The sequence below is a fragment of the Erpetoichthys calabaricus genome, chromosome 4, assembly GCF_900747795.2.
Source record: "Erpetoichthys calabaricus chromosome 4, fErpCal1.3, whole genome shotgun sequence".
In the NCBI taxonomy this organism is placed as follows: Eukaryota; Metazoa; Chordata; class Cladistia; order Polypteriformes; family Polypteridae; genus Erpetoichthys; species Erpetoichthys calabaricus.
In genome coordinates this window covers 288,513,084-288,527,759 of record NC_041397.2, presented here as the reverse complement: position 1 = coordinate 288,527,759, position 14,676 = coordinate 288,513,084, and the positions used below count along the sequence as shown (strand labels likewise).

The following is a 14,676-nucleotide window of genomic DNA, read 5'->3' as shown; positions in this document are numbered from 1 at the left end:
GCTATTTAAATGATCTATTTAGCTATTATTATTAATTAGATATGTATAATTCAATTAATAACTTTTGAATCTATAAAGTTGTGTATTGCTATTGTCACTTTACATGTGTCTCAAGGCACAGTCATTGGAGTTGAGCATATACACATTTTACTGCATATTGTACTGTATGTACAATTTGTATGTGACAAATAAAAGTTGATTTGATTTGAAACTGGTCATGAGCCGCATTAACCACAACATCCCTGCTACCCTGGATGCATTACACTTTGCATACTGGCACGATAGATATGTGGATCTCCCTCATAGAATTATTATTATTATTATAATCATCATCATCTGGAAAGGAAAAACACCTATGTCAGAATGCTATTCATCAGCTATAGCTCTGCCTTTAACACTGTTCTCAGAGGCCTTGGTCTGAGCAGGAACTCCTCCAAGCTGTTTACCAACATTGGCATTCCATAATACTGTAACCTGATACCACTGCTCTACAGTCTATTCACCTATGAATGTGTAGAAAAGCATAAGGGCAACTGCAACATCAAGTATGTGGACAACACCACCAAAAATGGCCTTAACAGCCATGATGATAATGCTACAGGAGGGAGGTAAAAGACCTGAGTGTATGGTGCCTGACAATAACCTCTCCCTGAATGTCACCAAACAAAAGAGATCATTGATGACTTCAGAGAGACCAAAGGAAGTCATGCTCCATTCCACATCAAATGTTTCCCTTTCCATATAGCAGCTTAATGTTTGTGGGTGTCACAATCACTGACTGGCTTTCATGGTCTGTCAGAACCACCTGTATCCTCAAAACAGCTCTGCAAATTTTCTTTTTCTTGAAGAATGGGAATCAAAATCTTGGTGAACTTCTACCGCCACATTACTGAAAGTATCCTGACTGGATGCATTAGGGTGTAATTTGGTAATCTGGCTTGTCAGGATCACAAGCTCCTCCAAAGAATTATTTATTTTGCTTCTAAAATCATTGGGATTGACCTTCCACAGCTTCATAAAATCTTCTCCAGCAGATGTCTGATGTGAGATAAATGCATCATCTCTGACACCAGCCATCCAGCTAATCCCATTTTCACTTCTACCTTCTGGTAAACGTTAATGGAGCCTCACCATATGCTCCACCCAATTCAAGTAGCACTTCTTCCTGCAGGCCATTAGGTCACGGAACGCTCTGCAACCTGATCAATCAGCTCTTATGGCTGAATGGGCATAAATTCCCGGAGACACACTTCAAAATCTTGTGGAAAGCCTTTCCAGAAGAGTGAGGAGTGGAGGCTGTTATAGATGCAACGGGAGGGCCAATTCTGTGCTAATGCCCATGGTTTTGGAAATGGATGTCCAACATCCATTGTGATGGTCAGGTGTCCACAATCCATTTGCCATATAGTGTACAACCTAACATCTTATTATCTTCCTTAATTACTTCTGTACACTATACTGTACTAACACTGTACACATCTATCTATCTATCTATCTATCTATCTATCTATCTATCTATCTATCTATCTATCTATCTATCTATCTATCTATCTATCTATCTATCTATCTATCTATCTATCTATCTATCTATCTATCTATCTATCTATCTATCTATCTATCCTGTCTTGACATTGATAGTGGTGGGTCCACCATGACACCTGGATCCTTCTCATAAGAGGTACTTTCAATTTTCAGACCTCGTATTGTGTATTCAAATCTAACATTTTTACTTCCAACATACAATAGTTTAAATTTACTTTTATTAATGTGTAACTTGTAAATAATCTTGGAATAGTATTCATTACAGAAGGCATTATATAAACAAAAGATTACCAAAGGGGCTAACAAGTCCATTTTGTTTAAAAAGTAGAGAAGGCTTGAGGTTGACTTGAACTTGGAGAACCAGAGTCCTGAGGAAGAGGATGAAGCAGAAGGGTCAGGTATGCTGAGACAATGACAGGTACCATGAAGGTGAGCAAGGGGGATGTGCCACATACACTTGACAGGAATGGCTGAAATCTCAGTAAGTTGTGTTCTAGAAAGGATGAAGGTTTATCATTCAACAGCTGGTCACCATTTTTATAATAGTACTGCCTTTTTATTAATATTGTTTGACATCCATGACATTATCAGAGGTCAGGGTCAAATTAACAGTGCACCTTCAGTCCAATACAGCAATATTTTCTTTAAACACATTACTGAAACTCCCCTGTTTAGGATTATATGGTAGTGGCATAAAAACTAAGCGATAAAGAAAATAACTTGTTCATGTATACAAGACAAAACCTAACGTAAACAAATCTAAATTAAAAACCAATAGATGGTACCTTTGCCCTGCGGTGGGCTGGCGCCCTGCCCGGGGTTAGTTTCCTGCCTTGAACCTTGTGTTGGCTGGGATTAGCTCCAGCAGACTCCTGTGACCCTGTAGTTAGGATATAGCGGGTTGGATAATGGATGGATGGATAGATGGTACCTTATCGTTAAGCCAGGGGTCAAAACAAGAGAATCCAAACATGTATAAAATCAATGTGTAAATCAACAAAAAACCCACAAACAGCAACTATGTTGAAGCGAATGAACACTCCAAAGCTTCAGCTTAAATACTGTACTGCTGCAGCCAGTACCCAGCTGTATGATTGGGTGGCCCTGCCTCCTTAGGCTGTGGATACAGGTGGCAGGGCACATTCCAAACAATACTACATAGAAACGTAAGAGCAAAGAAAGTCACAATTGTACAAAATATAAAGATAAAACATAAAACAAAATTTTAAAAATAGGCCCAGAAATGAGAAAGAGAAATAAACTGAAGTAAAAGGCTGCAAAAAGTTGCATTTTTCTACAGAAACATTGCATTGTTAATGTCCTTTTGCTGTTGTTTCACTTTGCTGTGTATTTGTAATATCTAGCACTAAGACAATTATATATTATCATGTCTTTTATGAATGAGTTTGAATTGCTTGCTTAAAAACAAGCAGCAGCATTCTAACAGTAACTAAGAAGACCTGTTGTTACACTTTATGGTTTTACAGGCTTTCACTACAATGCCCCACTGTATCCAGTTTCACAAGGGTGCTTTGCTTCAGCCATGTGCAGACATGACAGAAGCACTGTTTTAGTTTGTATGAGCTCCAGTCTCAGAGACATGGTTCACATTCGATCTTATGAGCTGTTCCCTAAAGGGTTGTAGTGAGGGCTGAGTCAACACAAAATAGTAGTGGAAGTCAGCCCTTGCATAATGCCATCCATTTGTAACAGAAGCTGGACTAGTATAAATTTAGGGTTAGGGTCTGTCTCTCTTGCTACTGCCCAATACAGACGACCATGCTGTCTGTTAAAACCATTCCATCTAAGAGCCATGCCAGACAATGTCAGACCAGAGATAAATCAACATACAAAGACAGAGAGCCACCTGGTAGCCTATTTTCCAGGTTGTATTAATATTATTTTGCCAACACTCACATTTGTACTTTGGGTATATTATTTATAATGCATGAATAAATGTGCAACCTTTTTCTCCTGCCTGTTCCGTTATTCTCTCTAATTGCCTGTGGTTATAGATGTTAAAGAAAAGGTGAAGTGTTGAACTACAGTTATAGTGACCAGGCTGGTAAGAGAAAACATACAAAGGCAATTGATGGGATTTGGGGTATTCCTATTAGATTTATGAAGCATAATCATATATAAACAACAGCAGAAAGTGTATATAAAGAATAAACTTAAGCCAGAACAATAACCCTAGCTGATGCATAACAAGAATAATTGCTCTAAAACTGAACTGCCAGCAAGTGCTCTTTCTTCAAAAATGAACTGTTAAAAGTAAATAAATGGGCACACTGACACTACTGAATATGTATTATCAGAATACAGAGGAAAGGAATTTTGATTTGCATCAGACAACTTAAGTATAGATACCAAACCTAGTGGTGCTTAAATATTAGTGTGTGTGTGGCTGAGTGACAGAGATAGCAAGAGTCTGCATTGGCAAATTAGTCACACCAAAGACAATAGAGAGGTGAAGACACAGCAAAGTTAGACTCAAGGCACAATGACATCGCTTGACAAGAGCAAATTAAAAATGAACGCTTTATATTTATAGGATCTTTTTATAGAGCATTGCAAATAAAGATCAGTTTATTCAGCCCACACAAAACAAAAGATCTCATCTCCTCTCATTCTGAAATGCACTTAATCCAGACCTGAGTCAATCCTGCCAGCACTGGGTAAGAGGCAATAAAATAGCCTATGATGGGACTCACGGACATACCCACACTCACACGGGAACACATATGAAAATGGCAATCAACCTAATATGCACTTCTTTGGTGATTTGGTCAGAAAACCCAAGGAGACATGTTGAGAACATGAAAACTGGAGAAAGTCTGAGTATTGGATATGTGGGGTGGGGACACTGGCTACTTCACTGCAGTGTTGCCCCCAAATTAAAGTGATCTGATATAACATTAAGGTGGAGGTTTGTGGTGAATCATACTAAGGAGACAGTGAAATTCGTGTTTTATAACTATTTGTAAATTTTTTATTTTGTTTTGTTTAAATTGTTGCAAGGATTGCTTATCTTCAGGTTTTTGAAGGTGGTGCCAATGAGAGCTCTGGGGAAAAAAACAGCAAGGCAACTGCGCAGGTGTGCATGTGTTCGAGTTTGGGACCAAGTTGTGGAGAGTTATGCCAGTGCGAGATAAAGGGCCTGCGAGAGACAAAAAAGACATTACTCACAAGGGAGTAACTGAAGTTAGAATGCCTGTGGCCATACACACTCATGCATGTGAGTGTGAGTCGTGGATTTAAAGAGCTCCTTTTAGACTACGCGCATAGAACAAACTGTGTGAAGGTGTGCAAGATAATCAGGGAGAAGTCCATCGGGATTGGAGGACAAAATCCTGCAAGCATATAAAATGGGATTATAAACATTAGAGGTCGCCTTCGGTTTATCTGAAATGAAGTCTCTCATTAGCGGAGTATGCATTGGAGTCATCTTGAGCAGCCTAGGAAAGGTTAGAATGGAGTGTATGTTACTCTTGATTATCTCCTAGAGCTTGAGAAGTGGGGATAATGTTGTGAGCCTGGGCTTTACATTAATTTGATTCATTTTTCTTTTTGGAGGAAATCCTTGGTTCCCATCAAGCAGCCCAAAAAAGGAAGAAGATAACAAGACTGGTATAATTGATGTGTATTTTTTCATTTGAATGATTTTTTTTCTTCATCACATCATTTTAATTCACACACCTGGCAATTTTGAATTTACAGACTTGTTTGTGAGATTTTTCACTTTCTTCTTCCTTTTCCGCTGTCACTCCACTCTTGACAGTATATCTAGTTTCTAAGAATTTATATTGGATCCTCTGAAAAATTTGGCTACATTGAGATAGGTTTTACGCCTAAGAAGTCTACCATCGACCACATCCTGGCACTGAGGGTTCTCATGGAGCACAAACGTGAATATCGGCAGAGTTTCTTTGCAGCCTTTGTCGATTTTTGCAAAAGCGTTCGACTCAGTTGATCGGGCTGCCCTGTGGGACATCCTGAGGATTCGCAGGATCCCCTCAAGGTTGCTGGATATCATGGCCGGCCTGTACACTGGTACTGTGAGTGCTGTGCAGAGTGGAGGCAGGACCTCTGCGTTTTTCCCAGTTGATTCTGGGGTTCGTCAGGGGTGTGTTCTTGCTCCTTCTCTGTTCAATGCTTGTATGGACTGGGTGTTGGGCAAGGTCATGAGGTCCAGCGGCTGTGGGGCATCTGTTGGTAAAGAAAGGTTCACAGATCTTGACTTTGCTGACGATGCTGTGATCTTCGCAGAGTCAATAGAGGCTCTGATCGTGGCGCTCAAGAGACTGAGCAAGGAGTCTGAGTGTCTAGGATTGTGAGTGTCCTGGATAGAAACCAAGATCCAGGCCTTTAATGACCTCTTGGGCAGAGCCATCAGCAGTATGTCTGTGGAGAGAGTGTTGACCTTGTTGAGAGGTTTACTTACCTGGGCAGTGACATTCATGTCTCTGGTGACTCTTCCTATGAAGTCAGTAGACGGATTGGGGGAGCATGGGGGTTTGCTGGAAAGGGGTGTGTGGCGCTCCCGATATCTATGCAAAAGGACGATGGTCCAAGTCTTTACAGTCCTGGTGCTTCCTGTCTTGCTGTATGGTTGCGAGACATGGAAGTTATCCAGTGACCTAAGATGAAGACTGGACTCCTTTGGTACTGTGTCTCCCCAGAAAATCCTTGGGTACCGTTGGTTTGACTTTGTGTCAAATGAGCAATTGCACATGAGCATTTTGAGCATTTCAGGGGCTCAAAAGTAATTGGACAAATAACTGGAAATAAAATGTTCATTTCTAATACTTGGTTGAAAACCCTTTGCTGGCAATGACAGCCTGAAGTCTTGAACTCATGGACATCACCAGATGCTGGGTTTCCTCCTTTTTAATGCTCTGCCAGGCCTTTACTGCAGCGGCTTTCAGTTGCTGTTTGTTTGTGGGCCGTTCTGTCTGAAGTTTAGTCTTCAACAAGTGAAATGCAGGCTCAATTAGGGTAAGAGCAGGTGACTGACTTGGCCATTCAAGAATTTTCCACTTCTTTGCTCAGGATGTACCAAACTGTAGATTTTGCCACTTGTAATATTGTAGTAATTTCTCAGATGGGTTTTTTCTGTTTTCGCAGCTTAAGGATGGCTTCTTTCACCTGCACGGAGAGCTCCTTTGACCGCATGTTGTCTGTTCACAGCAAAATCTTCCACATGCAAGCACCACACCTCAAATCAACTCCAGGTCTTTTATCTGCTTAATTGATAAGGACATAACGACGGACTTGTTCACACCTGCCCATGAAATAGCCTTTGAGTCAATTGTCCAATTACTTTTGAGCCCCTGAAATGAAGGGATTGTGTTCAAAAAATGCTTTAGTTGCCTCACATTTTTATGCAATCGTTTTGTTCACCCCACTGAATTAAAGCTGAAAATCTGCACTTCAACTGCATCTGAGTTTTTTTCATTTAAAATGCATTGTGGTAATGTACAGAACCAAAATTAGAAAAAGTTGTCTCTTAACTGTAGATCTTTATATTTTGATTTCATCCATTTATTGAATCCACTTAATCCAGTTTAGAGTGGTGGAAAAAGGCAGCACTCGGGGCAAAAATAGAAGGGCATAACAGCACAACATAACATAACTTCTAAAACCTACTTCATCCAATTCAGAATCACAAGGGTTCATGGCTTTTTCTTAATAGGCTTATAAGGTCATTATTGTTATATTTATAAGAGTGCAATGAAATTCAATCAACATGCAACATGTCACCACTCTCTGGCCCCATGATTAACGAGTATTTCTACCTTACCCCAAAGCTTCTGTTTTCATTATCTGAAATAACTGTTGTACTGGGACCCCATAAATCTCTTGTGACATGTGTTATTCAGGGTGTGCCACAAGGCTCAGTTCTGGGGGCTTTACTATTTAATATCACTTTGTTTCCTGTATGTTGTATTATTTGTGCACATGGCCTGGACTACTAATGCTATGCTGATGATACTTGATATAAGTAAAAGCATTTAAATTCCTATCAACTTCTGCTCTTTGTTCCTGCTTGTATGATGTCACCTTATGGCTTACAATTTTTTTCTTTAAGTTAAAAAGCGTGAAAACTGAAATACCTTTGATTGTAAATAAGTCTAAGTTGGCTAAGATGTATCGTTTTACATTAATAGTTGATCGTGCCTCTGTCCAAGCTTCAGCTGTAGTTTGACATACTGGTATTAAATGTAATTCTTCTCTCTCATTTTTTCCAAACATTAATAAATTAATGAAACCTTTCTTTTATCATCTATGGAATTTAACCCAACTTTGAACATCTTCTACCTTAGCAGATGCTGAACGTTTTAGCCCATGCTTTTATTACATGCTCTTCCAAAGTCTGTTCTAAACAAACTGCAGTATGTTCAGAACTCTGCTGCTAAGGTTCTCATATACACCAAGTCCTGGGAACATACAGTATGAAACCAACTTTGATTGAACTACATTGGCTCCCAATTTAATCTCGTATCCACTATGAAATAATTTTGCTAATTATTAAAGCCTTAAAAGACCAAGCTCCATCTTACTCCTGCCTGCCAACTCCAGTAATCTGAAGTTAGCCCTCTACTTGCCATTCCTAGGACTAGGAGGAAGAGTGCTATGGGTGATAAGGCCTTCTATGTCTCAGTTCCAACCTTGTGGAATATTCTTCCTTAGAAGCTCCACACAGTTTGTAAAAATAGACAAAAAGCTTTTCTGAATGCTAAATCTTTTCTATAACCTGGTCTGTTATTCCTTTCTGCTACCCTTTTATGGACTTTTAGCTATTTTTGTTATGCTTTGTACCAGGGGTCGCCAAGTCCAGGCATGGAGGACCACCGTGGCTGCAGGTTTTCATTCTAACCCTTTTTTTAACGAGTGCCCTATTTGTGCAGCTAATTGATTTCTTGTGAATTCATTTTAATTGAATTGCTTTTTTAAGGTTTGTTCCCCTGAATTTCTTCATCGTTCCTCTGAAGTGCTTCGTTTCTTTCTTTTAATGGCACCCAAACAGAAATGAAATGTGAAGTGAGTGAGCTAACAGAAGACCAACTAAGTCAGGGCCTCAAACACCAACCAATTTCACTCCAACCAGCTGCTTAATGAGGTGCCAATTCTTGTAATTAATTAAACCCGTTCTTTAATTCCATGGCTTGTTGCTGCTCTCATTGTGCAATAGCAGACATTTCAGAAATTGTTGATTTTCTGAGAGTTCAGTTAAAATGTTTTGGAGACCTGAGCAGATCAACATTCCTGAGACCTTCATCTTTCTTTATTTTCAGATATTGTACTTTGGACACCAGTTGTTTTGTTTCATATTAAGGAAAAAGAAACAATTAAGGAGTCTGAGTCTTCAAGAACAAGTCAATTAAAATTAGTTCAAAAGAAGATAATTAGCAGCTAAAACAGGTCACTCATTAAGAAAAGGGTTAGAATGAAAACCTGCAGCCACGCCACGGTGGTCCTCCAGGACTGGAGTTGGCGACCCCTGCTTTGCACCACATCCTTAGGATGTGAAAGGAGCACTATAAATAAAATGTACTCCTATTATTATCTTTTTTACTTTGTCATATATGAAGTACAAGAAAAGTATTTCAATCGTCCAAAGATTCAATGTTCAGATTTTGATGAATCTCAACATTTTAGACCTCCCTGAATCTGAAAATACCATTTCTGGAATTATGTCTGTGGGTGTGTGGGTGTGTGCATGTAAACACAATAACTTGAGTACGTTTTTCACTTCAGTCAACCAAATTTTGCATACAAGTATTAGGTACAAAACGTAGATTTCTACCAATTTTTGGGTTATTTCCGCAAACTGGAAGTGGTACTTTACAGTTTATTCATGCAGCTGCAGAGTCCGATTTATTCAACTTTACTTTTATAATAATAGTTCAATATATTATTAATTTGATTTGATTTGTTGTTGATGGTTCTTTAATGTACATAATGTAAAAATATAATCATTGTCTTGCGGTTTATTCCTCAAATATCCATCCCCATATCTGAGTATACGAGACAGTCTATGGGAGACCACTCCTGATTTTTCTGGCTGCTTTTTACCAGAAATCCACCAGATTCTTTACATCTTACTATCTGATGGTCAGGATTTTAAAAAGTATGTAGGCAGTTCTGAGGAGGGTGATCTGTGGTGTAGCGGGTCCACAGCTCAAGTCAAAAAGGCCACTTTTTAAATAAATAATCGCCGCACTTGCGGCTTAGCGAGGGGGTGTGGTATGTATGGCTGGAGCAGTTCCCAGGTAATGCGTGATGCGGATGGTCCTCACTTAAGTGAACAGGTGAGGAGTCGTCCGCATCCGTAATTGGTGCCGAGAGCTGCTAATTGCCACATCTGATCCATGCCCCCCCCCCCCCCCACCATCCCCTTGCATTGTTGTGCCTCACTGTCTAGCTCATTGGTGACATTACCAACAGTGTCGGGTTCAAGAGCTCCCAGAAGTCAGATGGGAGCATGGAGCGAACCCGCATCATCATATGATCTTCTGCACCAGGACAGCACTTGCTTTACCTGCCATATGTCAATTTTGGAGACATAGTTGGGCAGTTCTGATTACGATTGGAATCACACAACAGTTTGCCTTCCATACATGCTAGACATCCATCTTGAGGTCTTTGTATTTGCTGAATTTTTCCACTTTTTTGATTGAGATGATTGCATCATGTGGAATGGCTACATCGATCAGTAGACATTGCATCTAACTTCTGTCATGGAGAATGATGTCCTGTCGGTTGACTACAGTGGTACAATCGGTGCTCAAACCCATATCATATGTAATGGATGTGTTCTCCATCTCAACAGCCTTTTCAGGCTAGTGATTATACCAATGATCAGGTTCTGAGAGATCAAACTCTTAGAGTATTGACCAATATAGGTAGCTAGGTATCTTATTGTGTTGGTCAATGTATTCAATTGGCACTAAGAGAATCCAGTTGTAATATGGCTGATGTTCACTTCTTGTTGCTGGCATACCCTGCACTTGTTGTCAACATTCATCTTGAGAATACTCATCTGAAAATAACACCTGTTAAGTGCCTGATCCTGAGCTTCCACAAGTGGACTGTTTGAGCCTTCAGCCCAGAACCTTGCAACCATCCAAACGTCAGTTTCTTATCAACATAGTTGTTCAATATCTGCATTTAGAACTGACCAAGGTGTGGTTTCGATGAGAGGTTGTTGATTTTTTTCGTAAATTAACACTTAGGAAAACAAAAAGATTTGGACAGTCTGGAATCAACAATTAAATTAGCATGCACATTTTTTGTGGATATCTGAGGAAAACTGGAGTATATGGAGAAAAAGCCGTATGGAGCAGAAAATGAGCAGGTGTGGGAACTGAACTCAGTAGCTGGATGTGTGAGGTTGCAGCACTCACCACTGCACTGCAGTACCATTCCATATTTGTGTAAATGTGGAATAGTATGTGAGACAAGTCCGCAGTGATGCAGGCTTTAAATTAAAACATTACAGCTCGGGATCAGAGGGGGTGTATGCCACAAAATGTTTAAGCAGGGCTGATCACACGTGAGGGTGCGGTTGGTTCCAATTTCCTCATTGACACCTCACAGGTCATAATTAGGACATTGCACCTTACAGAGGTATATAGGTGAGAGAAGGAAGGAAGGGAAGGAGTAAAAGAAAAACAGAATTGGAGATGATGATTTTGGAAAGCCTGCAGTACTGGTTTGGTTGAAGTCTGCCTTCTGGAGTGACTACCAGATTGGAGCAGTCAAGAAGATGATGGGAGTGCCAGAGAGCAAGAGATGAAATGGTAGAGTGTAGAGGCAAGTGCGGGGACGCTGGATTGCCGTCTGAAGCATGTGTCTATGACCATGAGAGAAGGTGTCCAGGAGCCCAACAAGCTTTCGCAAGTGTGGTGTCTCTGGATCATGTAATAAGACAAGCATCTATTGCCCACAGAAGGAAGAGAGACTTGGAGACTCACAGAAAGAAAAGGTCTTCAAGTGTTTTTTAAGGCCAAACTTTTAAAGAAACTGTTTATTTATTGATTGATTTTATCCCTCATGATGGACACTTGTTTTTATTGGGATTATTTATTTATTATGGATGGAGCACTGCACAATTTGCACTTTGCTGTTTGAAGAATAAAAGCACTATTTGCATTTTGCACCACACAATTTCTGTAATGTGTGTCCTCGTTGTCCTGGCTCTTCTCGGTTATGGCTCCAAGAGGGTTATGGAAACTGCAGCCTACTGTTAACTGAGTGATTTAAAAATATGAAAAGAAAAACTGCCTGAGGGGAATCTAAAGCTGAACCAGCTGTAGAATGTATTCAGTATACACCCTGAACCAAGGAGCAGGTCTGCCATTTAAACTTTTAACAGGGATGCCTTATTTACAACATGATGACTGCCCAAGTAAATGTCAGAGTGGCACTTTAGTTAGCAATGCAGGAATTCCACATGTGCATGAGAAGCAGACTGACCTCAGCAGCCCATAGTATCCATAATGCTCTACACAGCCTAACACAGACCTGCTTAATCTAATTTGGTGTTGCAAGGACAGAGCCTATCATGGCTGCAATAAATGCAAGGCAGGAACACGAGCCTGGAAGAGATACCAGTACATTGCAGGGACCACTCATGCATACTGTGAACAACCATTCGTCCCCTTTCAATAATCCTTTATGTTTGCATATATTATACAGAGAATGCCCTCCAATCATTAGTCAAAAAGTAATATTAGCAAAAGCGAACCTGAGTGAACACAGAATACAACTTACTTACTTTAAACAAGGAAGAAAGTTATTCAACAGCTATTTAATACCCATGTGGAAAAAGTAATTGCCCCCTTAGTTTCAATACTTGGCTGCCTCACCTTTAGCAGCAATAATCAAAACAAAATGCTTCCTATAAATTGATATCAGTATTTCAAATAACTTGAGAAGAACTGTATCCCACTCTTCTTTGCAGTACTGCTTTAATGCACACACATTGGTATGTTTGCAAGTGTGAAATGCTGATTTCAGGTCATGCCACAGCACCGCTAATGGATTTAAGTCAGAACTCTGAGTAGGCTACTCCAAAAATGTTAATTTTTATTATCTAAGCCATTCAGCTGTTGACTTGCTGTTACGTTTTGGTTCATTGTCCTATTGCATAACCCGGTTACCCTTTAGCATTAAGTCACAGACAGATGACCAGACATTCTCATTAAGAATATTCTGGTAACTTGGAGAATTCATGGTTCCTCCAGTCTTGTCAAGTCTTCTAGTTCCTGAGGAAGCATAGCATTCCCACACCATTGCACTTCACCCTCATACTTTATTGTAAGAACAATGTTCTTCCTGTCAAACACCAGGCACACTGGAGTATGTGTCATCCAAAGAGTTCTACTTTTAATTAATATTAATTAATTAATAACATTTATATGGCACTTTTCTCATTACTCAAAGTGCTTTATATAGACTGCTGGGAACCACTTTACCCACCACAAATGTGCAGCACCCACCTGGATGTATGACAGCAGCCATTACTGTATTGTACCAATATGTTCACCACTCATTAACTATTAGGTGGTGAAGGGGGGAGAGAGACAGTTAGCCAATTAGAGACAAGGAATGATTAGGGGGCCAGAATGGATGAGGCCGCAATTGGCAATTTATCCAGAACGAAAGATGCCCAGGGACCATTAATGACCACAGAGAGTCAGGACCTCATCCGAAGGACAGTGTGACATTCATAGTACAGTGTCCTCATCATTGTACTAGAGTCCAAAAACAGCAGGTCCTGTTGGACTCACAAACACCTCTTCCAGCAGCAACCTTAGCTATTCCTAGATTGTGAATTTCCCCTTGTGCCTGCCTGCCTGCCTAGCATCAAAGTATTGGCCAGGCCCAAATATGCTTAGCTTCAGGTGGATGACTTGATCTGAAGCGCAGGTGAACTGGATGTTGACTCACCTGTCTACAGGACATTATTATTACGAAAGGCCTGAGGATCCCCTAAGTGTTTCTTTTCAAATGAAAGATGGCAACTGATAGCTTACTACTCTCCTATGAATCCCATTTTTTACTCAGTCTCTGTCTTATCGTCAAGTCATGAACATTGAATGTAGTTGAGGCTAGCGAGACCTGTAAATCTTAAAATGTTCTTCTGGGATCCTCTATAACTTCTTAAATAAGTTATCACCTTGCCCTTGGAGTGACTTTGGCAGATCAGTCATGTCTGGAAAGATTCAGCACTGATATGAGATAATGGCTGTCACAGTGGTTCAGTGGAGTCCCAGAGCCTTAGAGATGGCTTTGTAATGATTGGTACATTTCAACAGCTTTTTAGCTTTCTTTTGATCAAGGCATACATGTTCTTTTGGAAACTTTGTAATGATGACTTCAGTGTTATAGTAAGAGTCAATACGTGACAAGGTGTGCAGTCAACAGGTCTGGCTGTGTTCAGTCAGCTGATTAAAGGAGTAATGTGGAAATGATGTTTTATGTCTAATCTGGTTCCCTTTGTCTGAAATGACCTTTTGCTTAAAGATCTGAGGCCATTCATTGTGACAAATATAAAAAAAACAAAGGATATCAAGAAAGAGATGAACACCTTTTAACCAACACTGTGTATCCATATAATAAGTGTCAATGTGAGTCAAAATATATAATAATGTTGTGCTATAAAACCTTCACCACAAGGTCACCATTGCTCAACTTTAGTAACTTAACTTACTGGTTGAATTTGACCAACTTGCTTTACCTGCTCTTGCTCAGTTGTAAAATTAATTAAGAATCAAATCAAAGTAAATAAACTACAGCTTAATATCTGTGCAGCCACTTGGGGCCATGTGCACCTTATGTTAACAATAAATAAAATAAAAGGTAAAGGGCTTTGTGTTTACTGCTTCAAAAACAAAGAAAAACAAACAAACACTGGCAGACTGACACTTTTAAGCCTTTGTGCTCAAATTTAAACCTTGTAGCTTTATCACAGGTGTCATTTTATCTGTTCCTTATTGTGGGAAGCTGAAGGTACTTACCATTATTAACTAGCACATGAAGTGGAAGGCCTCGGTTTTTAAAGCTCTTCACAAACTGACAGACAGAGTTGAGGGAAGTCAGGTCAAGATGTTCAAACTCCACTAG

General features: G+C 39.9%; 1 protein-coding gene across 1 annotated transcript in view; it reads right to left on the bottom strand.

The window, feature by feature from the left end:
• Nucleotides 1-14,676, bottom strand: part of dhrsx (dehydrogenase/reductase (SDR family) X-linked) — a 443,758-nt gene that overhangs the window by 206,548 nt on the left and 222,534 nt on the right. The window contains exon 4 of the mRNA XM_028800889.2: nt 14,571-14,672. Coding sequence (XP_028656722.1) covers nt 14,571-14,672 — 102 coding nt within the window. The remainder of the gene's footprint in view (nt 1-14,570; nt 14,673-14,676) is intronic.